Source organism: Plectropomus leopardus, chromosome 12 (assembly GCF_026936395.1).
Source record: "Plectropomus leopardus strain MGB_pleo_1.0 chromosome 12, ASM2693639v1, whole genome shotgun sequence".
Taxonomy (NCBI): domain Eukaryota; kingdom Metazoa; phylum Chordata; class Actinopteri; order Perciformes; family Serranidae; genus Plectropomus; species Plectropomus leopardus.
Window position 1 is genome coordinate 29,015,575 of NC_142187.1, and position 26,827 is coordinate 29,042,401.

A 26,827-nucleotide genomic window follows, 5' to 3' on the forward strand; every position below is an offset into this window, starting at 1 on the left:
TTGAGTGAGACTTGGTCACAATAACAAACAGATCACAAAAAGTAAGTAATGTTTTTTAGCAAATGTCAGCAGGGTGGCAATGATATGAGATTTTCATTGTACAATAGCCCTCTCAGAAAATATCGGGGTACATGACATTACACAATTATTATCATTATCATTATTATCAGTTACAATAAGCCTTAAATGAAGGACCATACATATGTTTTTGGGGGTTAAACAAACACTGTATTGTAAATTAAACTTGAGAATTTTTTGAATGGATGTGTAAAAAGGCAGTCAAGGGGGAAAGGAGATGCACGGGACATTCTTAATGTGACTGCATTTATTTTGGGGCGCATCTAGGGAGTGGCCTGGTGTGGCACAAGCCACCACCCGAAATCTGATTGGCAGCCACAGGTGTCACTCCATTATGATTGGCTGTCTGCCCAGGTAGTTTGATGAATAAACTGGATTTTTTTTGTTTATAGGAGCAATTCAGTGTCAAAACGGACAGGCAGTATTGTGCCACAGTTGCATCTAGACTGACCAATTTTACATACAAATATACTGACATAACTGTTAAAAAGTTTGTTCACACAGCCTTTCTTGTTTTAATTTTTTGGCATTTTAATCACGTTGGCACTTTATTTTTGATATTGCACCATTTACTTTTAGTGAAACAATTTTTTAAGTTAACTAAGGAAGCTTTCTTTTACATTTGTGTAGTGTCACTCTGGTGTTTTGTGATTAGTAGGTCTATTTATATTTAAAATGTAAAACATAAATAGTAATGTATAAATGTAAGACACTACAATCTTAATAATTAATGTAGGTATGGGTAGTGGAGACAAAAATGGCACATTAAAGCTGTGTGGCCATGTGTGCCCACCACAGTGCTCATACTTCATGCCACCCCTGCAAACTCAATGCTCCATTTGGGCCACCCCTGTTACAAAAAGCCTGGACACGCCACTGCTTAACCAAATGTTAACCACAGCACTGTTGAAACTTTAAGTTGCAATATATCCGCTACACAATAAAGTAAAAAAGTTAAATATTCTGGGTCAACTGACACATTCAACTAAATCATGTATTCTCGTGACTGAGCTGAGGAGCTACATGAAATCTGCTCAGACTTACAGTTGGTTCTGTTGGTCCAAAAAATGTGAACTCCGTCGCCTCGCACACGATTAGTTTCAGGACTGTATGTGTCAAAATGTTAAATAACTACTTCTGAATGGTGGCGGACATCCAGTTGTCCCTTAACTCGGTGACACACGTCCCCTGGAAAAACTGTCCCCTCCGCTCGTCTTCCGTTCCACCATTAGCTAAAGTTAGCATAAAACTCGATCCCGATGAATACGTCCCCGCAGTCCAAGTCCCTCGCGCACAGGTAATTTATGGATCTAAAAAGCAGCTTTAAAATAATACTGTTATATTTCTGGTCGTTCTCGGTGTGTTCAGACTGTCTGCTTTTTTAATTAGCCCCAGCTACAGCAAATCCCTGTCCAAGTTTAACGTTAGCTGCTCCACGAGCTGAGCCCGACCTGAGCCTTGCACTTTGACCTGACGTCATGACGTTATAACGTCAGATCGGAGGATGAATTAAAATGGCAAATTTTAAATTCCTTATTTTTACTTGAAAAAACCTATCCCATTTCATGAGCCATCTGAACATTTGTTATAAAACAATGGCATATATATATATATATATATACCACTGGAATGATTTGTCATCTTTCAGAACATGTATTCAAAATTATATAGCATTTGTTTTTCAGTTTTACACTGCAACACAACCAGTAACTATATTAAGTACTGTATACCTCCTGGCAGACATTGACAATAAAAAGACATTTATTTTCATTGTAAGCATGCAGCTATCTTTTATGTGATGTCACAGAGCAGCGCAACCCCACGCAAGATCCAGTGATCTGGTGACTCGTTGGTGGGCAGCACCACTGCTGTGATGTAATTCAGGTCTGTGCGCCTCGGTTTCTTGTAGATCGGACAGACGTACAGCTTAGGATCCGGGGGGGCAGTGGAGTTGATGGCAAGCATGTGAATGACGGGCAAGGGCGTGAACAGCACTTTGGGGGAGGACTCGATGAGACGGATGTTCTTCCTGTCCCAGCCGGCACCATCCAGGTACAGACCGTAAACATACACTCCCTCCTGTGAGGGAGAGGCAGTCAGTGATAGAACAATGTTCACTTGTGTCACACTTAAAACGACAATGCTGCTGTATATTTCTTGTCATGTCTGACTAAGTTTATCATGAATGGAGGTGTAGGCTTAATTTAAGATCTGTGTGTGATTATTAGTTGGTGTATGGCTCGTAACTTCATGCTTTTTGACTCACTGTGGGTGAGGCTGTGATGTCCTCCTTTGCCTGATTCAGGACTTTGTTGTACAGGGTGACTGTGTCCAGAGCCCAGCCTTTGTTTGCTCTTGTTACTTCTTGTCTCATAGCAGTCAGGAACCCTGCAAGCATCCCCACCTCTTACTATTATTAGCATAAGTCTTCTATTATATTTACTGGTGTGAGACACAATTGAATAATGCCTTATTCTACAAAAACCTGTTACTCACCCTGCGGGTTGAAGAAGCCTGTCATCCAAAAGGTTTTGGGTCTTCCTTCAAACACCCAGCTGTGGAACTGTTTGTTTCTCTCCAGGAGCTCTGTGAACCAAAAGCCCAGGGTGGATGACTCCCAGGAGATTTTCCTCCACAGGTTTGGCACACGGGCATCAAAAATATTGTCAAGGGCGTTGCGGAGGTTCTAGGAGTCAAACACAGATCAGTGGATTTACAGCACTTTAAAATCAAATAAAAATGCTATTGTCCAAGAAAGTTTAAAATTTATCAAATTTTCAGGTATAAAAATGTTTTTCTGCACTTTAGATTCAAAATAACGTGTCAGTATTGCAATATGCAAATATTCCGTGAATATAATCGTGTAATTCTTTCTGTATTGAATTACAAATATGCATATAAGTGAATTCCGTATTTTAAACTGACCTCACTCATTATGATAGTACCATCAATGGCCAGCTTCAGGTCAGTCAGACTAGTGCGCACCACACTGATGATCCTTTGCATTCGATCCACCTCCTGACGTAGGAAGATGTTCATCGGGTTCAGAGCTCCCATCTTCATCAGCCTGGCTTTGACCTTCAACCATAAAAATTGCAGAATTTAGTTGGTGTTAGCACTGGTGACTGTAACCTAATGAACAAACACACTGACCTCATGCGGCACATAATTAGGGGGCAGTTTCTCCAACATGTCCTCTGCCATGTTGTAAACAATGGACTCCCGAGTCGCTCCAGATCCCCCTCCGCTCTCCTTGGGCTGAATATTCGTGATTGTGTCTAGCACTTCAGCAGATGTGTTCGTCTGGTACCTGATCAACAGTGTACACATAGAATAAAAGCTATGTAAGCAATAAGATTACATATTACGATGACTTATTAAAATGCCACACATTATAATGTTTCCTTACGTGATATCAGCATTAGGATGCAGCCCCAATGCCTGGGGTGAATCCAAAGTGGGTAAGCTCTGAATGTATTCCATGTACTCCTCCACTGTCTTGCACACTGGAATTTTGTAGCCCGTGTAGAAGCAAAACGTTGGGTCAAGCATCTTTTTACTAAACCACACCTGCAATAAAAAAAAAAACACCCTCTCTGAAGTATTGAAACCAGTCAGACACAATTATTGACCAGAGATCTGTAACACAAGAATAAACACAAAAATAGGACTATTACACGTGCAAAGCACTTGAGTAGGCGCTTGTCATAGTCATCTGTAACCCTTCCTCCGTATTGCACCTCAGCTAACATGTATCGCACAGTGACCCATGACACATCCTGTTGGAAAAAAAGTACAAAATGAGGGAAGATGACTTTTTTTCTTTAAATCCTTAAAAGTTAAACTGCCGTTACCAAATTCTCACCTTTTTAGGGCCACAATCATCCAAGTGTCTCTCAACAAATTCAACACTTGCAGTGAAATCAGCAGAGTTGAACTCGTATGGTATGTTCCAACCCAGTGGTCCGAATTTGCGTCGTTCCTCAAGAAGAAAGCAGTAAAACATGATAAGACGTTAAATCAAATGACATGGAAATGATAAAATGAACTTATATTAATGGAAAACACTGTGTGATTAATAAAAACATTCTAACTGACTTGAAAAGAAAAAAACTCAAAATTGAATTTTGTATATGTTGTTCAGTTTCGGATCTGCTGTTGTGAACACTGATGACTCAACCGTAACAGGCTATCAGATGGATTTCCCTATCACAAGTGATGAACACCAAACAAACACACCAGACAGGACAAGTTTTAATTCACATACTTACAATGGAATGGCGATGTATATTGGGTTTGAAGACATTTTTCTTTCCTTCCAAATAACAGCATTAAAAATTAAGTATTGTAAAATGTAGTAGGACAATGTCAGGATTCCTTTTATATTTTGCTGCTTTTATTCTGAACTGTGCCAAGAGTTACACATTTCTCTATCGGATACTTTCAGTCAGCTGTCAAACTTTTTTTCAATAATGAACCACCTTTGAAATAGCACTTCTGGTAGAAATGAAGTGAACAAATGTATACATGAACATGATTTCATGTGTTATGGCAGCTGACAGTTTACAACGGTTAACAATCTGATTGAAAACAGGAATACTGCAGTACTCCAAAGTACCCCCAGGGGTACCCCTACCCCCACTAGAGAAACACTGCTTGACATAAAGCTTCTCTACCTAATCATGCAGAATCTGAGAAAGGACAGTACCTGCACAGCCGTGTGGAGAAAGGCCACACTGTACAGCATGGGCTTCCACGTAGGCAGATTGCTGACTTCCAACTGGTTCTGTGAAATTCCTGCAAATGTTCGTTTCAAGCCAGCACGTATTCCCTGGGGTGGATCGTTGGTAAACTTGATGGAGGACTAGAGGTAAACAGGTGAGAAACAATTTCTCAGCTTGAACGTGCTGTTTAAAAGAGCACCACAGTATTTGTAGAGGTAAGGTCAGGAAATAAAGTACACATTAACCAAGACTTTTATAACACAATACATAATAGCTTTGCAAAGGGTCACCTGTAAGAGTGTGATGGAGAATTGATTGTGAGGCTCTGTGGTGATCCACACCCTGAATGTGTCATGCATGGTCTCTGCATCTGTGATGGTTTCTAGCAGCTCGTCCATGAACTCCAGACCCAGGTGGCAATTTTGCAGAAGGACCCAGCCTCCCTGTACACATCCAGACACAGAGGCCAGAGATCAGGTCATATGGCCAACCCTCACTTTAATCAAAATTCTACCTGACTGACTTATGCCGGGTTTAGACTATATGATATGTTTGTCCGTTTCAACTGTCACTATGTCAGATTAGGCGATTATAAAGTCATAAAATCTTGCTGCAACCTGCAGACATGACAGACTACACAACAGTCATCACTGCTCATCTTTCACAATGTGTGTGATGTCATAAGATCATTCTTGTCCTCTTATTATTATCATTTTAGTCACTCAGTACTCAGGTAGTACTCACTGGTTGAAGAACCTCTGCTATTGAATGTGCATAGGTGCAAGTCACCATGTGCAGACATTCATGTCAATTGTTGTATGTTTCTATGTCATATTGTTTGTGATCAAACATGCTAGACTTTCTGTTGGGATGTCGTTGGATGTCCCAGACATGGCGTCTGTTGTTGTTTACTATAACACACCACACAGGATAAAACAATCGTCACTTACAACACTCATCATTGTTAACGATCCAAGCTGACGCTGTCGGAAGGTCTTGTCGGGCTATAATCGGGCTGATATTGTGCAGTCTGGACCTACATACTGTACATACCTGCGAAATTGATGTCTGAACAAGCTTCCTTGCGTGTACCTCCTGCCCTTGCCCCATGGATATAGCTCTGCATTCTGTTATGCACAACACAACACAATGTAGTGACATCATGACACGCAACACATATAGATTCTTCAGGGTCTAGGATTCATGCGAAGCTTCAGGGTTAACTTGTGAAGCTTATAAAAGTTGTAAGTTGAATAGAGCTCACCAAGTTGAAGTTTCTTAGCAAGTGCTTCAATTTGCTCAGTGGGGTCAGAGCCCATAGAGAGGAAGCAAATTAAAGGGGTGCGAGGGTCACTCTCCTCCCATGTGCTGTGAAGGTTCAAGATGACCGGCTCAGCAAACCTCATGCCCATGGATTCCCCTACATACTTTCTGGCCTGAGACAGGGTACGGTCAGGACACCAAGACCTGTGACAGAAATAGCGAACAGGAGTATTGTATTAAACATCATTTTGTGTAACTGAACATAGAAGCAGCACAACTGGAAGCAGGATCCAACCTTATTAGCAGAAGTTTAAGGAAGACATCAAGGGAGTTGTATCCATCTGGGATGACACCTTCCTCTGGGGCGTCGAGATTGAGCCATGCTTTCCAGGGTTTCCCATTTTGGGACACCTACAAAATATATCAATAGAAACTTTTAGGGACATTTTTATTGAGGATGCAGATGTACCATCCATGCAACTCAATCTCACCTGGTTTAAGATGTTAGTAAATTCTGGCCCTTTGCTGAGTTCCACCAAATTTAGCCATACCAAATCAAGGATCCAACTGAATGGCTTTGGAGGGCAGGTTTTCAGGTCAAGAGCTGCACCACCTATTTGTATATTCAGAGAAGTTATCATGTTATAAGACAAAAGGTGCATTACAATTTCCCAGCAGGGGATGATTATCTTACCTTTAATAAGTGTCTGGAATTTGCTGTGCTCTATTTTGTTATTCTGTAAGTCGATCTTGAGGGCCAGCAAGAGTGTGAAAATAAACTTGTGGTTTTCATAGAGGCTTCTCACAGTGTATCTGAACACCTCGTATGTCAGGCATTCAATGATGTTTGCGATTCGCTTCTGAGTTTTTGCAGACTTCTCAGACCTGCAAAAGCATTCTCATGATCATCACAATAGGAAACAAGGGAGAAACAAAGTGTAACAAGGTGCCTCGATATGATGAAATGACAAAGATTAAGAATGTTATGATGACACAAAGTGGCAATTATTTTCAACATCAGTGCAACTTGGAGCATGTGAAACATAAAGGCCATGGTACACAAACTGTTATAGCCCCATGCTTTATGGACAAAACAAGCACCAAGATTTTTTGGACATGTTTCTTAATCCAGTTTTGGTGAAACTGACCTTTCCAGTGACAGGTCAAAGATTTTGAGAAACTGACCCAAGGAGGTCTGGTACATGACATTGACCATGCTCATTTCTGTGATGAGGAAGTAAAGGATGCTGCCTCGGGAGGCAACAGGACGATATTCTGCTTGAGCCATATTGATCTTCAACTCTGCGTCTGCTGCAACACTGAGCTTTTCACTAACTTCAGCAGCAGTTTGCTTGGTTGTGCTCAAAATGCCGATCATGGAGTCATCATCAACCAAGGAACCTTTAAACACACAGACACAATGTTTTATTGTTAGACATATATAAACACATAACCAGTGTGGCTTCAACAAAACTGGCATTAAACTACACCAGTAATTGGTCACCTTTTGTGCTGCTGAGTTTGTACAGCAAATTGTCTTCCAGCTCCTGCATCTTTCTCTTATTGGCAGTTACATCTTCAATTAGCTTCAGTCTTTCTGCCTCTAGTTCCTGTTAAAAGAATTGAAATAACTTTCACAACTCATTAATGCAACTTAAAATCACATGTAACCCAAGACATGATCAATATGAGTTGCTAAACACTGAGAGAGCAGGGCAATATGAGAGAAAACATTGATTCAGCAAGCCTGACACAAATAACCCGTTTGAAGAAAGCACCATGATTCTTCTAAACCACTCTGCAACTGCATTATGGTCTGAAGTTGTTACTGCTGTTTTCATTATTAAATGTTATATTACAGTGGTTCCAAACTGATCAAATCAAAGGGGGCAGATTTTTCCCCTAGTCTTTAGTTTTAGGTCCACACATAAGATAAATAACCACATATTCAATTTAATTTCACAAACTGTATGCAACATTTCAGCAATGAACACAATTAAATTAAACATATCGCAAGAATAAAATGATATTACTTAAAGTAATTAGTAAATAAATTGCACAGCAACCAAAAACGTGCATATTATAGCTACAAGATCAGTGACAAAAATGCTGCAAAGAAACAGCATGTTTATAAGCCAAATAATAACAAGAACAGGGCAATAAAATAGCAGCCAAGGAGGATGAAATGTTACTTCAAAATAAAAGCCCTTTGCCTGAAATTCAAAATAAAGCGTGTTTTTTACAAACTTGACATGTTTGGGAGTCACTTGCGGTCGATTCAGAATGGACCCGCAACCCACTTTTGGACCATGACCGAGTTGGAAACCACTGTTATATTATATTCTGCTAATAAAAAAATACTCATGTAAGGAAATCCTGTTTTGTACAACATGGAAAAAAAACAGATACTGACATATTTCTCTCTGAGGATGACGCGACCGAGCAACTGGTTCTCCAGGCCCTTCATGTTTACAGTGAAATCAATGATGGATGTCTTGGCACTGACTTCTGGGGTGTATGCTGGATTAGGCAGTTTGGTGGTTATATAGAGCTGGAAGCCATCCATCACATTAACCTCTTTGTCTCCCACTTTAACCTACACAAAACACATCCAAGAATTGAATAGAGGGCACTTTACTTGTATGGTTGATTTCAAAAGGGCATGGCAGCCACATTACCTTGAAACTGGTCCCAGATTTAATAAAGTTTTTCTCGAGAACATTATCAAGGGCAGGGTCCAACTCCTCACATACATCTTCAATAAGCACTGGGCGTCCCAAAGACAGACAATCCTCCAGATGAGAGCGAAAGAACTTGTGGTTGAGTGATGTCACCTGAAAGTGAGATCACAGATTATTTCCACTTCATTTATTACCAAATCAACTAATTTGGCTTGTACTTGTATTTGTACTTAGACAACGTACTTGGAGTGCATTAGCCTTTTCTTTTTCCTTAATCCAAGCTTTTCCCTGAGTCTGGGGATCGATGAGGAGGGGATATCTTGTTGCTTTTGTGACAATGATGCCATTCTGCACTGACAAATCATCTCCTGGAAGTCCTTGAAGGTTCCACTCGCTTATCTGTCACATAATCAGGAGAATGTGTTTCATTCATTAATAACTTCTTGTGCAGATAGTAGGGACAGAAAATAAAAATTTGGTTTATGTTGTTCTTACAGTGGGAGGGTCCACCAGGGCAGAAATGAGGCTGAGGTTTTCTGTAAAAGGGATTTTATGGCTCCTGAGCTCTTTCTCCCAGATGTCCTTCAACAACATGTCACGGAAACTCTGATTGAACGGCCCGCAGTAAGACAAGAAGCCAGTGAGCTGGAGCACGTCTCCCACGAGTCTGCCAGGACGCACAGAAGCAAATTACCTCTTTTAACATTTTTATGATCAATAAATTGCAAGTCTCCCCTGAAAAAAACAGACCTCATTATAATAGTAAACATACTCCCTGAGTCACTTAGAAATATTATTTTTCAATATTAAATTATTTTTTTTTGTATCCTACCTGTTGATCTGTGATTTAAATTCTTTGCTTTGCTCTGTCCAGCGTACTTTCTCGCCACTGAGTCCATCAATAAGCGCAGACGCAGCCTGCATTTTATTCCTACAACTCTCAGCATCATCGAGCAAGTCCTGAAAGACACAATATTTAAGTGACCCACTATTTGAATTTCTAGCCTTAAGTAAATGCAATATTAAAATGTTCTATAAGGCTAAATCACACCTGTTTCTCTTTCATAGCAGCATCACATTTGGCCTTGACTTTGTTAAACTCTGCTTCTTTCTCAGCCAGCTGAGCCTCAGCCGCACCTAGCTCATTATTAGCCACTTTTAGCCGGTTTTCCTGAATGGCCAGGTTAGCCTGCACACAGCCAAAGGACATAAAAGTTAACAAAACCACAATGAAAGCAGTGCTTCTTTAATAATTATTTTATATGTCTAAAATGCAGCCCCATTTTATATATACTGCAGTTTATAGAAAGGAGGGCTATGAGCTAAAAGCTGCAATTCCAACACTTAAAATGTTTTTTACACTCTAAAACAAACTTAAAGCTGAATGTTTTGAACCCAGTACGACAGTACAACAATCAACTATGCCAGATCTACATTGCGAAAAATTATTGGCTGCCATGATTTACTTCACCTTGAGTGGTAGCACTTCTTTGTTAATCCCAAAGAATGTGGCCATAGCCCGGGTCCATGCTAGCAGACCAGCTACATTACCACATGCTTTCCTGGCCTGTTCCATGGTGTAATCCTCCTGATCGAAGTACGGCTGCAGCAGTTCTACTGTTTCCTCATTAATTTTGTCTTTTTGGAACTGCTGGAGGGAGGTCAGAAAACCTGCAGCACTAATGAGCTGAAGAGAAGACAGAAAATTCGACAAAAGGAAGTCATAGGTAACTTCATAATGTTGTTAATTTTGTATGTTATTAATGTTGTTAACAACACAGAATACAGAAACTTAAATACAGATACTCTCTATTAGGGTTAACTGAAACTGCTTCAAATGTGCACATTACACAACTCAAATTCAGTAGAAGTCATTTTGGTACCTTCAGTGCTTCTGTCCACGATGGCTTAATACACTTTCGATCTGGATCAATAGTGACAGAGTCCAACTTCTTTTGGAATAACAGCAGACAGCAATCCATAATCCTCATGATAAGATGTGGAGGCTTGGCTAATTTTCTCACAGTGGCAATGTCAGCAGGCTTGATGGTCTGTAACGTTTTAAAGTCTATCATGTAGTGCACAATTAATAGTGTAAATACACAAATATGTTCAGACAAAGACACAGAAATCTCACATTCAGTGCAGCTTCAGCCTCTTCTAAAGCTGGCTTGGCAGCCTCCAGTTTTTCCTCTGCAAAAGCTTTCTCTTTCCCAATTCCGTCCACAATTTTCTGGGCTCTGTCCTTCACAACCTGGACCTCATTCTTTACAATGGTAGCAGCTTCAGCACTGACTGTCACCTCTGCCACCACCTACATGAATGCATCAAGAAATTTCTTGTGTAATAAGTTCTATCACATAAAAATCCAGATTTATTCTACAATGAGAAATATTTACATGACCCCTGAGCCTGTCATATTATTTACCTTGTCAGCTTTGACAGATGCTACAGCCAGCTCTTTTTCCTTGATTTCAAGATCTTTAGATAGTTGAGCCACAGACTTACTAGCCTCCACCAGTTTGTCCAAACCTAGAAATCAGTGACATTTTTAAAATTCTGGATAAACCTTGCAACGTTGTCCATGCACATGTCATCTTACAGAATGTCATAACCTTGCTGCTGAATTTCCTTACCAACATTCATGCGCTCTGCGAGTGTGTTGATATAGTTGTACTTTTCAGTGTACAGTGTTTTGTAGCCGTTTACAAAAGAGAGGTAGGATTTAGGGGTGACATGAGTTCTTCTTCGAAACCTGAAAGATGAAACAGAATACAACTTTAACTCTTTGAAAACTGGAACAACATCAATTTTCTTGTGCCACATTCAGCTTTGAAATCTCAGCTTTGAGCTTTGAAGTAATTTGGAAAAGAAAAAGACCTGAAAAATGGTTTTCAAAAGGGAGAGAGAAAGAACAAGATAGATAAAATTATTAGAACGTAATAATTAAAAAAGGGAAAATGTCCAAAAAACTTAACTTAACTACATCAAGATTGATTTATTATTTTGTTTGTTTTTTTCCTTTTTTTTTTTTAACTTTTGCTAAATTTCAGGTTATTCTCTTGTAAGTCAGAACTTGTAACTTCTTCCTGTGCTTTCAAAAGCAATAAAGCCAATCTGTTCAGGTTTTTAAGGGTTAAGTTCATGTAAATTATGTCTCTGGAGTACAGAAAAAAAACTTAAAGAGTATCTGGATAAAAATAATTACAATGTAAAAGTGTGAACCTAGATATGATTTTCATGGTGTACCTTTCAAAGTAGCTTTCACAGGCATGGGATACTTTGTCATGATATGTACCCATGGTGGTCACCACTGAAGCCTTCACATCAGCGGAGCAAACCACTGGAAACTCAGACAAGAAATAGTTGGACACAGCCACCAGAGCCTCATTGGGCCAAGGGGTGAACCAATCCATGGTGCAGCCAGAAATTAACCCTGGAAACTTCAGCGATCTGGAGCGAAACTTTTGCCCCACCTGTCAGGGTTATTGTGTAGCTTGGTAAGTGAACATTTAATGCAACAATAGGCATGCATGAAACAAAAAATTACAACGGAATGTAAAGTAAAGGAATGTAATGTAAAGTTTCTAAGTACTGTATACATATTTAATTTAAACTTACTGGTGAAAAGCAAAGAACTACATGCAGATTCTTTCTAGAGCGGGATATGAAATAGTCATAAAGATTGTCAAAAGTTGGTGGAACACGAGGAAACTCCCTTTTCATGACAGATATCAGGTTCTGGGTGATCTCTTGCATCTCATCTTTGGCAAAAAGGTTGGAGACCTGCACACAGATAATTTACAGTCAATCTTAATCAAGACCAAAATATGGTTTTCTTTGAGAACACTTTTACTGGTCTCTTTGTTTCTGTGATATAGGAATGATATATTATTTCAGTTACATTATAAATAGTAACATTGTGAACGAAATTCTCTAAAGTTGAGTTCTCACCTCTCCAGAGGAGAGAACATTGTTGAGGTACTCAAGGAAGGCTTCATCTTTTATTTCATTGTCCGTAAAGATGAAGGTGATGCCTTTTCCCTCAGCCCCAGCTGTTTTATACAACACTTTCAGGTCATCCATGAAATTACTTATGTTGTACGTTCTGATGAAAAAACAAACATAGCAGTGTCAGAAATAAACCCTAAGCATCTCATGTAAATTGTCCTGTTAAGAAGTCAGAATCTTACAAATGAATTGCGCAAATTCAAAACAGTTAATCATGATTAATGTTTATTTAATTGCCTCTACGTAGAGACTTTATTGAGTTTTCACTTTATCTTGTAACTGCATGGCTACTTTCTTTCAAATTGCCGCATAAATGCTGAAAGGACATTATTTTTTTCCCTGTTTTTACCTTGTCAATGTGATCTGGAAGATGCTGTATCCGGCGATGTATGAAGCCAAACGAGTCAGGCTCTGTTTCCCTGATCCTCCCACTCCAACAAGCAGGCCGTTACCGTTGTCAGTTCGAATGATTCGCGAGATCTATACGAAGGCAAATCTCAAATACTGTAAATAAGAATTATTTACAGCTCAGAATACAGGATATCAGTCACACTGGTTTTTAGACTGACCTTGACAAGGTGAGTCATGGCGTCCGTGAAGAAAACCAGATCCAGGTTGGCACCTCTTACGATCTCATTGTGCTGGGTCTGATACATAATCAGCTTCTCTGATAGAAACTCAAAATTTGGCACCTGAAAGAACGTTAGTTTGCTCAGATTTTGGTGACAGTTTTCTGTATCAGTAGTAAAGATATCATACAGTGGTCTCAATATCAAGTTCATACCAGTTCGTAAATTTTGGGGGCATCAAAACAGGCATCATCATCCTCTTCTCCAGTTGGCTCGGGAGCATCTCTCAGGAAGTCCACAAAGTATGGCTCAGGATGAAGCTCTGGTACAAGGCTGGGGTCAATGTGCTCTTGAATCACACGAGATACAGCCTTCTCAAACCACTCTCTGTCCTCAGAGCAAATGAACCTAAAGCAAAACAAAGTTTCAGTTTGACTGTTTGTCATGTTGTTGCACTTAAAAAAGGACTTACTTTGTGTAGGCACTCTACCTGTCAGCAATCACCCTCGTACATTCACTCTTGAAAAGAGCCAATAGAGTGGGGATATCATTGCACTGCTCGGCCTTAATGTTTAGCATTCCCTGCCAGATCCTGGACAAGTCTCTCAAATTAAAGATGTAGTGGAACTTGGATGGTGTTGGAAGCATTTTTGCCTACAATGAGAAAACATTGAATAAGGTCATGTCTTACTAAATATTTTGCTATAGTCAATTCCACATTATTTTTTAATTAAGTGGTTCCTGACTGGTGGCTTGCAATCCAAAAGTGGGTTGCAGGTCCATTCGGAATGAACTGTAAGTGACTTGTGACCATTTCAAGTTTGTAAAAAACTGGCTGACTGGATTTTGTTTTTTGTTCATTTTTAAAAAAAGAAAGCATGCCTTCCAAATATATTTCCAACAGAGGTCCAGACTAATCCCTCAGTGTCTTAAAATCCAAGAAACACCCCTGGATTTAACTAATTGCACTTTATTCTTGCAATATGTTTTATTTATTTGTGGTCCACGTGTGATTTACATTTTGTAAAATAAAATAGAATATGTGGTGATTTCTCTAATGCGCAGACCTTGAACTAATGACTAAAGTAAATCTGGACCCAGAGGCTGGATCTGTTTTAAGTAATTACCTTTGTCCACTGCCATAAAATCCTCCCAGCAGACACAAGATATTTCACCATTTCAGATATCTCGGGCTTGAAATTCCTACACATATGGAAATATCCACAGCCGATTACACCTGCAGAGAAACACAATGAAAAAGTAATTGCAAAGTTTCACACACCTTAAAATAAGCAGAAAAATGAATAATTTAAGAGAAAGCTACCAAAGATCTTATCAATGGAGGTGTTGGATGGCAGAGTACAGTTGAAAACTGTAAACTGTCTCTTCAGCCTTTGTGGGATGTCATTTCTCCCACCACCAGGATGTATCATTGCAGCCAGAATCTGTACATCCACAATGGTGGTGAAGTCTCCTGGTTTGTCTAAATTGTACATGCCGCTCATTTCCATCATCTGCCGTACAATCTCATTGGTGATCTGGTTGGACAGTCGCGTACAGTAGTTACTCAGACTGAACATGGAAAGGCATTATAAATTTAAAAAAATACACAATTATATACCTGATCTCCCCATTCATTGACGATAGGCATGTTGATATCATCAATGAAGACCGTCATCCTGCGTCCCCCTGGTGGACCATAGGTGCTGCCAATTCTTTTCTCAATGTAGCTTTCCACTGTTCGCTATAATGAGGGGAAAAAATCTTTTGCAATCAAAAAGCAATTCAGATTCTATGCAAAGCCACACATAGAGCACAATAAATATTCTACCTGAAACATCATTGGCTCTGTTGCAGATGAGAAGTTCAAGGACTTAAACAGGTCTGTCTCAGGATTGTATTTTTTTGTGTAGCCTTTTATCATCACGGTTTTGGCTGTCCCTTGTTCACCAATGAGCACCACGGCCTACGCATATACAATATTAAGCTTTCACAGACATACCTTTAAAGAAAAAAGAAATCACGTTTCTATAAATAAAATGCCTTCTGTTATTTTTGAGGAGACACATTACCTTGCGTTGTTTGGCAATAGTCTCCAGCAGGAAAGAAGTTCTTGTGTTATCCACATTTGGGACAAGAATGGAGGCGTAGTCAGGCACAGAATCAGTTGGATAGACATACTCCCCCACATGGTTATTCCAGTGGCACCATTCACCTGAAACAGAAGTAGCCATACATACAGGCATCGGTGCAGGATATAACAGTCCTTCAACCACTCACTTAAAAACCAGATAAAGAAAGTAAAGAGGTTGCATTTAACCCTTTGAAATCAGGGCAAAATGGCTTGATTTCTTCCAAATCGACTAATTTTTGTAATTGTGGAACATTTCCTACGAAGTTGCTCATAGCCTTTTTTCCCATGTTTTTGAAAGAAATCACACCAATTTGCTGAGGTTTCAAAGGTTTAAATACTTGTGAAAGGTGTCTGAAAGCAAGAGAAGTGATGTCACTCCAGGTTTCATATATGTGTATATGTACCATTTGGGTTGACCATGTACTCAAACATAGTCTCTCCTGGCTGTGTCTGAGGCACATCAATACCACTGTCATGAGCTCTGATGAAATTCTCAAGTTTGTCTCTATCGTCTAACTCCAAAAGGGCTCCCAGGCTCCACATCAGGCAGAAGACAAAGAGGCGTTCAAGTTGTTTGCAACTGGCAAAGCCCCCCTTGGTTGGGATGAGGCCCTCCAGCAGATTCACAGACTGTGGGTGGATCATATTCATTTAATGTGTTTTGTTAAACAAGATTAGAGCCATTATCTGATTTCTGTTTGTATTAAGCATTTTTTCTGCAGATATACCTGCATTATGTAGTTGCACTCCAAAAGCTCCATTTTGGGTTTAAGGTTCTGCTTCATGTATAAGTAAGCATCCTCAAATATTTTGTTGTATAAACTCATAATGCTTTCAGCCTCTTTTGCATTGCGCTTGTGAGCCCATCCCTACAACATAAAGACCAAGGTCAACCCTAAGCAAGTCATTGTAAAACAAAAAAGCATTGTTTCTCTTCTGCAAACATGCGCTTCTTTAATGATTTAAGAAAATGAAATTAAAACAACTGTACCTGAAGTATTGGCTGCCAGCTGAGAGCTGACGAGCTCATGAAGACCATACCCACCCGCGACACCGTAGCAGGGGAGGCATTATCCATGTTGTGCACCTCAAACACCAGCTTGCAGCATGGAGACATGGTGATGCGGTCACCATTAGCCAGGGTCAGTGTTTTGTTATCATCCAGCACAGAGTTGAGGTTCTCAATCCATATGGCGTCCACAGGGCCATCCAGTACAATCCATATGAACTCCCCTGAAGTGAATGCATTTCAGGACTATCACAGTTCAATCCTTTAATCCTTATCTTTTCTACATTTTCAGTTACTCATTATGTTTTGTCTAAAGAACATCCCATTTTTCCTGGTGGTGTTACCAAAACCTGATGCTTAAAGAAGAATTTCACCGGTATAAAAGACCCTCACATAAAATTAGCCTGCCTCTGCAGTAGAAAGATGCAAATCATTTTGAAATTGGTGTTCTATAACCAGAGAAAACACAGTAATGTGGAATGGTCCATGTGAAACAATGGCCATTGGCCAGATCTGGTATTACAGTTAAGCTGTAAGCTAAAACATGTTTCTGAAAACATTTGAGGTGAGAAATGTGAAACTCAGAAACGGAATCTTGGGTTACGTTTGATCAGCACTGCTTAGCTTTACCATTTGATCCCCATTTTTTCAGCCTGCGTTTTCACTGTGCAGGAAGCAGTGTGGTGCCCACTTCCTGTTCACCAAGTCTCACCATTTCTGTGAAATGGGGTGTTAAAATACGTTTCTGAAAACATTTTAGGCAAGAAATGTGCAGTGCAGTAACATAATCTTGATTTATATTCAATCAGCACTGCCTAGGAAGGAGGGATACCTGAGTACTGATTAGATGGAGGAAAGTTTACCACAGTAAATCTACACATACTACCCACACTGTTTTGATACAAATTTGGTTGACTACATATCTCTTCAAGCAAAAAGTGAACCAAAGCTGCTTCTATCAGACAAAACAACAAAACTTCATGAATCCTGCTTCTATGTGTTCTTATAGTCTATTTTTTACATATTTAATTAATTGGAGTTTGGGTAGTGAAAGTGCTTTATTATAAAGGCAATTGGAAAAGTAAGTTTGAGTGGGGATTTAAGTCTGTGTTTACAAACCTTTCTTGGCTTTAAGTGTCCTCCTCCAAAGAGTGGAAAAGATCCCATCAGTCCAATCATTGGTGGCTGCATCAAGACGACCGAACATCTGTGGTGCAGTGATTGCTTTGGGGTTCATGCGCATCTCCCTGTGTGGAGTTCCACATTCACTCATAGCTCGCATGAGCATGTTGATGACTGTGGTCTTTCCAGCTCCACTTGGGCCCAAAGTCATCAGGCCATGGCGCACTCTTGAAGACTCATAAAGCTGATAGTGACAGTGACAGTGACAGTAACACATCAGTGACGTATAATCCAAACAATAACATTATCACACACCAAATACAACAGGACCTTACAGGGTTCCCCACATTTTCATGGAAAAAATTCAAATTTCAAACATGGCCAAGAATATTGTTATATTATATATTGTTATTATATTGTTATTGTTATTATTATATAAAGATCGGCAAAAAATTTTAAAAGAAAAAATTTGCCAACATTTTTTAAAGAAAACATGCCATCAAAGTTGGGTTTTCTTTACCCTTATTAAAGCTATGTTGCATTGTTATCTACAGATAATAAATTCACTGTACTGACAGACAACAAATTTCCATTATTTTTTCACAACTTTCAATGATTTTTAATAGTAACATGACTTTTCCAGGCCTGGAAAATATTATTTTGAAATTCCATGACTTTTCCAGGTTTTCCATGGCCATAGGACCTTAACGTACAAAGAGACTTTTTTAGGTACCTGAACCAGTTTGAGATTCCATGGTGGGTGGTTTACAATACCAGCAAGCTCAACTTGATGGGCAACAGCAGCTTGAAGTTCAACATATGTGCTCCCGTCCAACTCAATACCAGGGAACAAGTCATTGATCAGGCTAAGGAAGAGGGGCTCGTCCTCATCCACCTGAAACATACACAAAGATTCACACTCAGTACCTATTGACACAGCACTATACCTCTGACACAAGTTCCTGTCATACCAGTTTAGAAAGATTCATGTCACGCAGCACTCTCATGACAATGCTGGACTCGGTGTCATTGGGTCGTGCTCTTTTATTGGCCCCCAGTGTTCTTAATACAGACAGGATATTCCTCAGGCCAAAGTCATAGTGGACCTGACAAATAGCAGAGGCTGTGTATCAGTAAGTCAGTTATTGTACAATATTAATAATTCAGCACTGGCCACAAGATCCTCACCTGTTTTGTAAGTTGTTCTTCACACAGTTTATAAAGGACAAAGAATTTCTGGGCTAAGATGACATTTTCATTGAATCCACAACTGGCTAGTTTGACTCTCATGATGATCTGCCAAAGACAACATTGGAGATGAGACCATGTTAAAAGTATAAGTATAAGTATAAGGAAAAATATCACTGTCCAGCCTAAGCACCTGTAGTTTTGACCCACCTGCCGATCTGGTACCATCATTGACACTGTCCTGAACTGCACCTTCAGGTTTTCAGGAAGTTCCTGGCGACCTGCATACCCAGGGTTCTAGACACGAAATGCCAACATGTTATTTAGTGTATGTTTGTTTTTTTATACAGGATTCCTGTCCATTTTTGTATCCTACCATAGTGATAAACAGTCCAAACTCTGGATTCAGATCCACACAGTCTCCATCAGTGAAGATGAAAGTGTTTTTGTGTTTCTTCCGCGCCATCAGAACAATGTAAATCTGCTGGGCGGCAACAGAAAGCACTGGCAGGTCGATTCTGTTGAACTCATCGAAGCAGCCCCAGGACCCTGACTGTGCAAGACCTGAAAACAGAACACATCATGATGCAACTGAAACTCTACACCACATCTCTAAATGAATTGTTTCATTGCCTGGGATACCTTTGTATATCCTGCCAAGTCCTCTGAAGTCCATTTGGTCCGAACAGTTGAAAACCACCACGTACTTGCCGAGGCAGCGACCCATATCTTTAGTGGTTTCAGTCTTCCCAGTTCCGGCTGGCCCTGCAGGGGCTCCTCCCATGCTCATACCAAGAGCCTGGGACAGTGTGATATAACACCTGTAAATAAAAAGCAGATCTCTGATTCAATTTATAAATTAACCCTTTGATACATGGATTGACATCTATTTTCCTGTGCTGGGTTCAGATGCCTTTCACAAGTATTTAAATATTTGAACGCTGAGCAATTTAGTTTTTTTCGAAAACGAGGGGAAAAAGTTGGCAACTTGACAAGAAATATCTAGCAAAATGCAAGAAATAAGTAGATTTCGATTTTTTTAAAGCTAGGGGAAAATGTCCATTGAACTATATTTAAATTATCATAACTATAAACTATAAAAGTGCATAACTATTTTTTCTTATGCACTTTTTAAGGTCATTCATTTTGCTCAATTTTCAGGTATTTTTTTTTTAACTTTTACTGACATTGTGCTACTTTTTGGGGTAATTTCTTCTTGAGTTGCTCATTGTCTTTTTTCAGTGTTTTTGGAAGAAATCAGGCCAATTTCAGGTTAAACTCTGATTGAAAAGTTATTTCAACTGTTAAGTAACAAAATCAAATTCCTCTTCTCTTGCCTGTCAGTTAGAGGTGTGATGACAAGACGGTCGGTACAGCCTAGGAACTCATTCTGATAAATGAAGTCCACATTAGTTATAGACACAATGACCTTATCCAGGTCATCCTTGAAGTAGAATCTGCTCTGCTTCAGCCATTCAAAGTCACTGACAGATTTTATCCGCTTTTTTACCTGACGACAAAGTAGGATATCAATCTGTTACTGTCATTGTCAACACATTCATTCAGTCAACTGCATATAAGGATCTATAACAAAATTGACATTTTTTAAAAAAAACTTACAAGGTCATTAAATATGTCACTCTGGTGCACGTGGATTGTGACAAGTGTCTCATATTTGACTCTGTCAAATTTGCTTAGGTCATAGGTCGTTTGTTTAATAAGAGCACTGAGTAGATTTAAGAATTTCTTTTTGGTTAAAGGCATGACCTCCTTGTCATCCTCAGCCTTTTGCAGTGCCTCTTCTGCATCTCTTGTCCAAAGCATCTGGATTCCAAGCAAGCCCACCTAAAAAATGTCAGAGCAAAACAAAGAGAAAAAAAATCCTGATCATTTTAGTAGATGTATCATAAGGTAATAATTCTGGACACACAGGCTAAGTTGTCAAGCAATTACTATGTCGTAGTTTGATATGAATATGAATTTCATAAAATGTATAATTTGGATTTTCTTGGAGCATTTTCAACAGCAGAGCAGAGTTTCAAGCATCTAGTAGGAGCTGTGTTCAAAAAGTTGTGTGGCTGGTTGCAGTCACGGTTCTCTTTTGTTCCACTTGATTTGTGGTAACATGGAGAAAATCTATCATAATTTTACCCAGTAGAGGCATAATGTTGATCATATATCGAATACATAGGTGGGTGCCACGAGCATGACAACTGTCAACATCCTGAACATTTTCACTGCTGTCTTCTGACCTGTGCTTGGAAGTTGTTGAGGAAAGAAAGAAGATCAAAATCATCATCGTTGATCTCCAGATCTGAAGCTTTGATTACAGAGTGTAATGAAGCCTGTTGTTCTAACAACAACTTTCCAAGCCAGAGCTCCACTGGTCCCTGTGCCATGACAGGATTGTCCAGCTGAAACCACAAACGCACATTTACTACACTATACACTTACTGTTTTATAGATTAAGATTTCACAAACAAAGCAAGATACACTGTGGTGTAAACATAATGCCATATTATACATTGTTAAATAATACCAACAATGTATTATGTAATTAAAATCAACCCTACATTGACCAGCTGCAACAAAGTACCCCACATTAAGAAAAAAATTAGCTTAACATACCGGTAGTTTCTCTCCCTCTTGTGAAATTACAGCCAAAATCTTGTCATACTCAGTTCCATGAAACTCAGCTTCATTGACATTATCAAACACTCCGAGAAGATGTGACTGAAAAAAACAATTGCATTTATAATTAGTTTTACTTTTTTTTTGTACCACAAAAGTTTAAGAAATCAACATGACAAATGAGATCGCTATTTGAACATTTTGCATAGTTTATCAGTGTACATTTTAGAACTATGAAAAGACAATCAGAGGATTCATGTGCCAGATGTTAATATGTAGCAGATCAAAAGAAAAGAAAATCTATGAACTTCCTACATTTTCCTATCTGTACAAGGGTTACATCCTAAACTTCTCTGCGTTAGCTGTATTTTCCCCCACATTTCACTGAATTATGTTGACGATTTTTTGAGATATTCCACAAACTCTCAGACAAAACTTTGACAATCAGTGCTCTAACCTGAATAGTGTGAGAATCACTGGCTTGTCCAAGGATATCCAAAAGTGCCGGATCAGACACAAAGAAGAACCGTGGGAAGATGAGTCTCTTTTTCTCAAGGTACCTGTTGATTTAGATCACATCATCTCCAATTTACATATTGCCTCCATTAACTTTAGCAAAGCAAGGAGTGAGGAGTAACAAAAATGTAATAAAAAATAAATAAAATTATTAATAATTAAGTGTGATAATTTTGCTTGAGTGAAAAGTATTAAAAAGCAATTACTGGCAAAAAAAAATGAAAGAACTATGAAAGCAGACGATCCGATAAAAACTGCCTATGCAGTTACTTTGCAATGAGGTAAAAAACACACATCTGTATTACTTGAATCTCTCATACATCAGCGTTTTGATTTACAGAATACTGACAAGAGAAATTTCTACAACGACTATGGCATGTTCCTGTAAATAAAATACACATAATGCATTACAATGCATTAGGGTAGCACTACCCGGAAGAGTTTTAAAAAATTGTTTTTATCGCCACCAATGTTTCCAACAAAAAAGAAATTTACTATAAAAGTACTTTTGAAAGTTTTACCCTGCAAGAGATTTTTGACAGACTTCCAGCTGTTTCTGGAGATCAGGGAGGAGCTGTCCCAGAGTTTCATCGCTCACACAGCACTCCACCACATTTGGGACTTTTTGGGCTCGCTGCATGATTGTAATCCAGGACTTGTCAATGCTCTGAAAACGCTTTGCTTCCTACATTGGGAAAAATGTTTATATTTTTATATTTTAACTTTGGAGGAACTCAAAATAATGACCTTCAAAGAAAGATAAAAAGTACTAAGTATACCTGTGGTAGGTCTTTGGCGATATCACCCCCAACAAACACAGCCTCCAAATAGATCCACAGGTTTTGCACAATAACCCACTGTTCAATGATATCAGATGATGTTGAAAGCTTAGAGACCCAGTCCTGGATCTCTGCTTTGTAGTAGGCACTGTACCTAGAAAAGGCAGACAGGGACACAAGTTCCTTAAAACAGCTCGAGACATTTTGTTGGAACTATTTCTTAAATAAACAGAACCAAAATTATCTCCATAAATACTAATTTCCCTCTTTGAATCATCAGTTGCAGTGTAATTGAGCTGGCAGCAGTCTTTTCTTTTAAGTGTGTCAATCTGTTTTTTTCTAACTTGCTGTTAAATATTGAATCTTTTATTCTGGCATGATCATGTTTAATTCTATCATTAGTGTTATTATTTCCATGTTTACTGATTAATTTAATTTTTTTTTTGTATTTGCTCTTATTGTTACGAGTTGTTTTTTTGTTTTATAATACTTTCTATTCTCTATTTCTCATCATGTCTTCGATCTCAAATGTTTTTGCCTCAGGTCTCGTGTGATTTCTACTTTAAATCCTGTCTGGCCTTAGTTCGACTTTATCGTTTGGGTCTTAAAGTTATGTTGCATCTCAGAGATACCCTTCCCGCTTCTGCTTTGCCTTGTTTGTCAAAGCACTTTGTAAACTCTGTTTTTAAAGGTGCTTTATAAATAAAGTTATTATTATATTACTTTAGTCACTGTTTTTAAATCTCCTTCTTTGATAATCATGAGTCAGTGTTTGCTCTGTCGTACCTGTTGCTCAGCAGTGACCCCAGCACCATCAGACTATCCTCCAGGTTGGTGAGGATCTCTGTTGTGTCTGCCCCTTTCAGCATCAGTTCACCTCTATCTTTGAATGTATTCAAGCTCAGTGCCTGGCTGGACCACACTTCTTTCACTTGTGACAACTTGGCCTCAATATCCTTTTCCTTCACAGCCGATATGCAGATGTCCTACAAGTTCAAGAGTTCGAGTTTAGGATATCATAGATATAATATCGTAACTAGAGATTAGGGCAGATTGCAACCAAAGTATCCAAATGCCAGCAAACCTCAATATCGTCCTTGTACTTTAACAGAGGCGCTTCCATGATGTTCTGCAGCATAAAGGTCTTGGACTCCACCTCAAATTGGTGCCCAGTCAGGTCTGTGATCCGGTCCCAGTGTCTCCTCATCATAGACTTGTTTGCCATCATCTCAAGCAGAGGGCATGACTCACTGAAATCATCAATCGTCTTCTTCAGGTCTAGGAAGGCTTGCCAGTCCTTCAGTGCTTTGGGTAGCTTGCGGCATCTAGAAATAGGGATAATCGTTGACTCAATTATTCAGATTGATCAATCTGGTAATTGAGATTATTATATAAGTGTTCTTTTTGTATTGCATTTTGACTGGATGTTGTGCTCACTCAATTGTGGTGCATGACAGTTGCTTGTTTGTGTTTATAGTTGACTTCTACCAAGATATAAAGGCTGTAGTTTTCTTCTTCCTTACTCATTTTGAGTACTTTTACTTTTTTTTATTACAGGGATAAAGTATTAATTAGGGCAAGATTATTTTAATATTTACTTTAAAGTTTTCATGGTATGAAAACAAAGTACATAACCTAGAAAGTAAAGTTGTTCTCCATCATATAAAAAATTTACAGTTCAAAGTAGATTGGTTGTAATAGTACGGTGAAGAGAAATAACAAATACTTAGTTACCTATTCTGAAATTCCAAAAGCTCTGCATTGATCTTCTCAATATCCACATCTGTCCACAGAATGTTGTAGTACCCGCTAATCTTACTCATCACTGCATCATAAAGGCTGTAGAGTTTCTGTAGCAGGTCCAGCTCTTTTCTAAAACAATCCAAGGAAACCGTACATCAGTTAGTCTAAATACATTATGAAATACCATAAACATTAACAACTGATCATTTATGATTAACTGATCATTTTCATTGTTCTGGCAATGAAGGGCAAGCATTTGTAGAGTGTCAACATACTTTTTCTTTTGAAGACATTCATAATTTGTGACTGGCAAGCCAAGAAGCTGCTCCCCAGAGGTATATGTGGTGAAATTTTTCCACAGTTCTTCAAATCTAACCTGAGTTAAAAAGAAATTAAAGGTCAGCAGTAAAAATGCACTTTAAATCTAATCTCTGAGAGGTAAGATATATTTTTGTTTTTACTGAGCAAAACTTAAAACATCCACCTACTTTTAAACATTGTAAGATTAAAGGTTTAAAAAATGAAACAGAAATGCCATTATCAAAAATGTTTAAAAATTATACTTTTTACAATTTTAATAAAAGTTAACCTGAAACTGAAATGTCATTACTGTGCCACATAATGCATGCAGTGTTTGGCTTTTCTACTTGTTTAAATACTTTTCATGAATAATAGATCATTATATGATGGCATTAAATCAACCTGACAGATCCGGAGCCTGCGGCTGGCTTCTTGGGGAGCTATTCCATCAGCCATGGGACCTTCCTGTAAAACAAGACCATATTAACTGATTGATTAATTTAAATTGGTTGACTGAAAATGTACTAACACTTACAAGATATAAAGATTCTCAGATTACTTACTGAATCATATTGTTTCATAAAAGTGCCAACATCATTTTGGAAAATGGTGACACACTCCAGAAGGTTCTGTTTGAACGTGGGCTGCTTACGAACGAGTTCATCTTGCACTGATCTCTGGGAAAGTCAGGAATCAAAAACCAAGATCAAAGCCGAATAACAGAACAAAATGTGATAAAATCCCAAATAAACAAAAAGTACGAATACAACAGTAATACTAACAGCTTTGGACTGAAGCTCTGTGAAAAAACGCCTTAGAGTGTGCACGCCCTCTGCTTCTCTTTTGGTCACATCGGCATCATATTTAGTCAAAATTTCATATGCTTCCTGTAAAATATAATATCATCAAACAGTGATTAACAGCTACATAAATCGCAACTGCAGGGTTAACTTAGGAAAAAGAAAAATGTTTGACTTTGATTAGACAATGATAGTGAAAGACCTCTCTGAACCAGCTATGACCATCTGCAAATTTTTGAGCACACACAATTAAGAGAAAGCATATAAACCTTGAATCTGATGGTGATAAAAATACAATCTACACAAATACACAAACTCTGATAACTTTCACAGGTAATGCCCCATAGATCATGCAGGGCAGTTCACTCAGTTTATGTTTTATTTTTTTGTCCTTCACAACACTAAACTCCCAGCTGCTCATCATTTAATTACTCTGTGTGTCTTCAATCACACAAAAGTTTTTTACCAAGATTTCTCCATATTCCAAATCCAGAAACCTAAAAAAAAGCTTAAATTCTTCCTGTGAATCCCAATTAGTCTGCTTTTTGATCAAGATGTATTTATTTATGTCAGTGAGACCACTGGGCTGACGCAACATGGGTCCAATGCAGAAATGCAAAAATAAAGTGCATCCTTCAGCGAATAAAAAAAAAAACTAAAGCAAACTACCTCTTGCTTTCCATTTGTCGAGACAGTGGTTTAAATGACTGCTGTTTTAAAAACCTTTCCAGAGTTGTAAAATAGCATCTTGTATAACAAATTGTTCTTTTACTTTATTTCCAGGATGATATATCATCCTCTTACCAGTACCTGTCACCACTGCCACCCTTGGTTGTTTTTTTAGGAGCACTCCTTTTTTTGGTTCATACATGGTCATTTAACCACTGCAGATAAAGACACGACTTAAGCTACAGCACATCCCTGAAAACAAATTTTTGTGCCATTCATACCTCAATGGAAATCAGTGTCATATCAGTTTGTATTTCAGCATCCCGAAGCTTAGACAGGGCTGCCATGGCACACCGCACATCCTCCAGGTTCGTCACAGGGTGAGATACTTGTACGAGGAATTTGTTGGTCCGTATGCTGATGTCAATCATTTTCTTCTTGTACTTCTCTTTCAGGTATTTGCACAACAGTTTCTTCCAGGCTTTGGTTTCAACTGTCAAGGACTTCTTTAATGGCTCTGTATACAAAAGATACAATTTATAGTGCAGAATGTGCATCCCTCCCCTCTCCAATAGTTCTCAGACCAAGCACAGCCTCCAAGTGATGACAT

The 26,827-nt window shown here is 38.8% G+C and overlaps 1 protein-coding gene across 1 annotated transcript in view; it reads right to left on the minus strand.

Annotated features, from left to right (window-relative positions):
* Positions 1 to 1,678: 1,678 nt before the first annotated feature.
* Positions 1,679 to 26,827, minus strand: part of LOC121951217 (dynein axonemal heavy chain 8-like) — a 35,787-nt gene continuing 10,638 nt past the window's right edge. Inside the window, exons 28-92 of the mRNA XM_042497469.2 lie at positions 26,499 to 26,734; positions 25,531 to 25,635; positions 25,312 to 25,425; positions 25,151 to 25,213; positions 24,724 to 24,824; positions 24,440 to 24,577; positions 23,790 to 24,030; positions 23,492 to 23,691; positions 22,706 to 22,859; positions 22,448 to 22,611; positions 21,868 to 21,970; positions 21,408 to 21,512; positions 21,032 to 21,193; positions 20,400 to 20,624; positions 20,117 to 20,289; positions 19,422 to 19,600; positions 19,156 to 19,343; positions 18,990 to 19,076; positions 18,780 to 18,887; positions 18,563 to 18,697; positions 18,325 to 18,486; positions 17,589 to 17,835; positions 16,452 to 16,693; positions 16,189 to 16,329; positions 15,865 to 16,090; positions 15,399 to 15,541; positions 15,158 to 15,292; positions 14,948 to 15,070; positions 14,651 to 14,864; positions 14,454 to 14,563; positions 13,817 to 13,980; positions 13,542 to 13,734; positions 13,327 to 13,449; positions 13,107 to 13,237; positions 12,701 to 12,854; positions 12,368 to 12,532; positions 11,996 to 12,222; positions 11,383 to 11,501; positions 11,175 to 11,278; positions 10,884 to 11,060; positions 10,630 to 10,797; positions 10,218 to 10,433; positions 9,798 to 9,935; positions 9,579 to 9,706; positions 9,242 to 9,413; positions 8,990 to 9,145; positions 8,744 to 8,899; positions 8,479 to 8,661; positions 7,570 to 7,675; positions 7,214 to 7,466; positions 6,760 to 6,950; positions 6,557 to 6,678; positions 6,361 to 6,476; positions 6,067 to 6,269; positions 5,856 to 5,929; positions 5,093 to 5,245; positions 4,787 to 4,942; positions 3,944 to 4,060; positions 3,756 to 3,857; positions 3,488 to 3,648; positions 3,232 to 3,388; positions 3,004 to 3,156; positions 2,575 to 2,764; positions 2,345 to 2,466; positions 1,679 to 2,157 (exon numbers count right to left, since the gene is read on the minus strand). Of these exons, the coding sequence (XP_042353403.2) occupies positions 1,870 to 2,157; positions 2,345 to 2,466; positions 2,575 to 2,764; positions 3,004 to 3,156; positions 3,232 to 3,388; positions 3,488 to 3,648; positions 3,756 to 3,857; positions 3,944 to 4,060; positions 4,787 to 4,942; positions 5,093 to 5,245; positions 5,856 to 5,929; positions 6,067 to 6,269; positions 6,361 to 6,476; positions 6,557 to 6,678; positions 6,760 to 6,950; positions 7,214 to 7,466; positions 7,570 to 7,675; positions 8,479 to 8,661; positions 8,744 to 8,899; positions 8,990 to 9,145; positions 9,242 to 9,413; positions 9,579 to 9,706; positions 9,798 to 9,935; positions 10,218 to 10,433; positions 10,630 to 10,797; positions 10,884 to 11,060; positions 11,175 to 11,278; positions 11,383 to 11,501; positions 11,996 to 12,222; positions 12,368 to 12,532; positions 12,701 to 12,854; positions 13,107 to 13,237; positions 13,327 to 13,449; positions 13,542 to 13,734; positions 13,817 to 13,980; positions 14,454 to 14,563; positions 14,651 to 14,864; positions 14,948 to 15,070; positions 15,158 to 15,292; positions 15,399 to 15,541; positions 15,865 to 16,090; positions 16,189 to 16,329; positions 16,452 to 16,693; positions 17,589 to 17,835; positions 18,325 to 18,486; positions 18,563 to 18,697; positions 18,780 to 18,887; positions 18,990 to 19,076; positions 19,156 to 19,343; positions 19,422 to 19,600; positions 20,117 to 20,289; positions 20,400 to 20,624; positions 21,032 to 21,193; positions 21,408 to 21,512; positions 21,868 to 21,970; positions 22,448 to 22,611; positions 22,706 to 22,859; positions 23,492 to 23,691; positions 23,790 to 24,030; positions 24,440 to 24,577; positions 24,724 to 24,824; positions 25,151 to 25,213; positions 25,312 to 25,425; positions 25,531 to 25,635; positions 26,499 to 26,734 (10,262 nt within the window). The 3' untranslated portion in view covers positions 1,679 to 1,869. The remainder of the gene's footprint in view (positions 2,158 to 2,344; positions 2,467 to 2,574; positions 2,765 to 3,003; positions 3,157 to 3,231; positions 3,389 to 3,487; positions 3,649 to 3,755; positions 3,858 to 3,943; positions 4,061 to 4,786; positions 4,943 to 5,092; positions 5,246 to 5,855; positions 5,930 to 6,066; positions 6,270 to 6,360; positions 6,477 to 6,556; positions 6,679 to 6,759; positions 6,951 to 7,213; positions 7,467 to 7,569; positions 7,676 to 8,478; positions 8,662 to 8,743; positions 8,900 to 8,989; positions 9,146 to 9,241; positions 9,414 to 9,578; positions 9,707 to 9,797; positions 9,936 to 10,217; positions 10,434 to 10,629; positions 10,798 to 10,883; positions 11,061 to 11,174; positions 11,279 to 11,382; positions 11,502 to 11,995; positions 12,223 to 12,367; positions 12,533 to 12,700; positions 12,855 to 13,106; positions 13,238 to 13,326; positions 13,450 to 13,541; positions 13,735 to 13,816; positions 13,981 to 14,453; positions 14,564 to 14,650; positions 14,865 to 14,947; positions 15,071 to 15,157; positions 15,293 to 15,398; positions 15,542 to 15,864; positions 16,091 to 16,188; positions 16,330 to 16,451; positions 16,694 to 17,588; positions 17,836 to 18,324; positions 18,487 to 18,562; positions 18,698 to 18,779; positions 18,888 to 18,989; positions 19,077 to 19,155; positions 19,344 to 19,421; positions 19,601 to 20,116; positions 20,290 to 20,399; positions 20,625 to 21,031; positions 21,194 to 21,407; positions 21,513 to 21,867; positions 21,971 to 22,447; positions 22,612 to 22,705; positions 22,860 to 23,491; positions 23,692 to 23,789; positions 24,031 to 24,439; positions 24,578 to 24,723; positions 24,825 to 25,150; positions 25,214 to 25,311; positions 25,426 to 25,530; positions 25,636 to 26,498; positions 26,735 to 26,827) is intronic.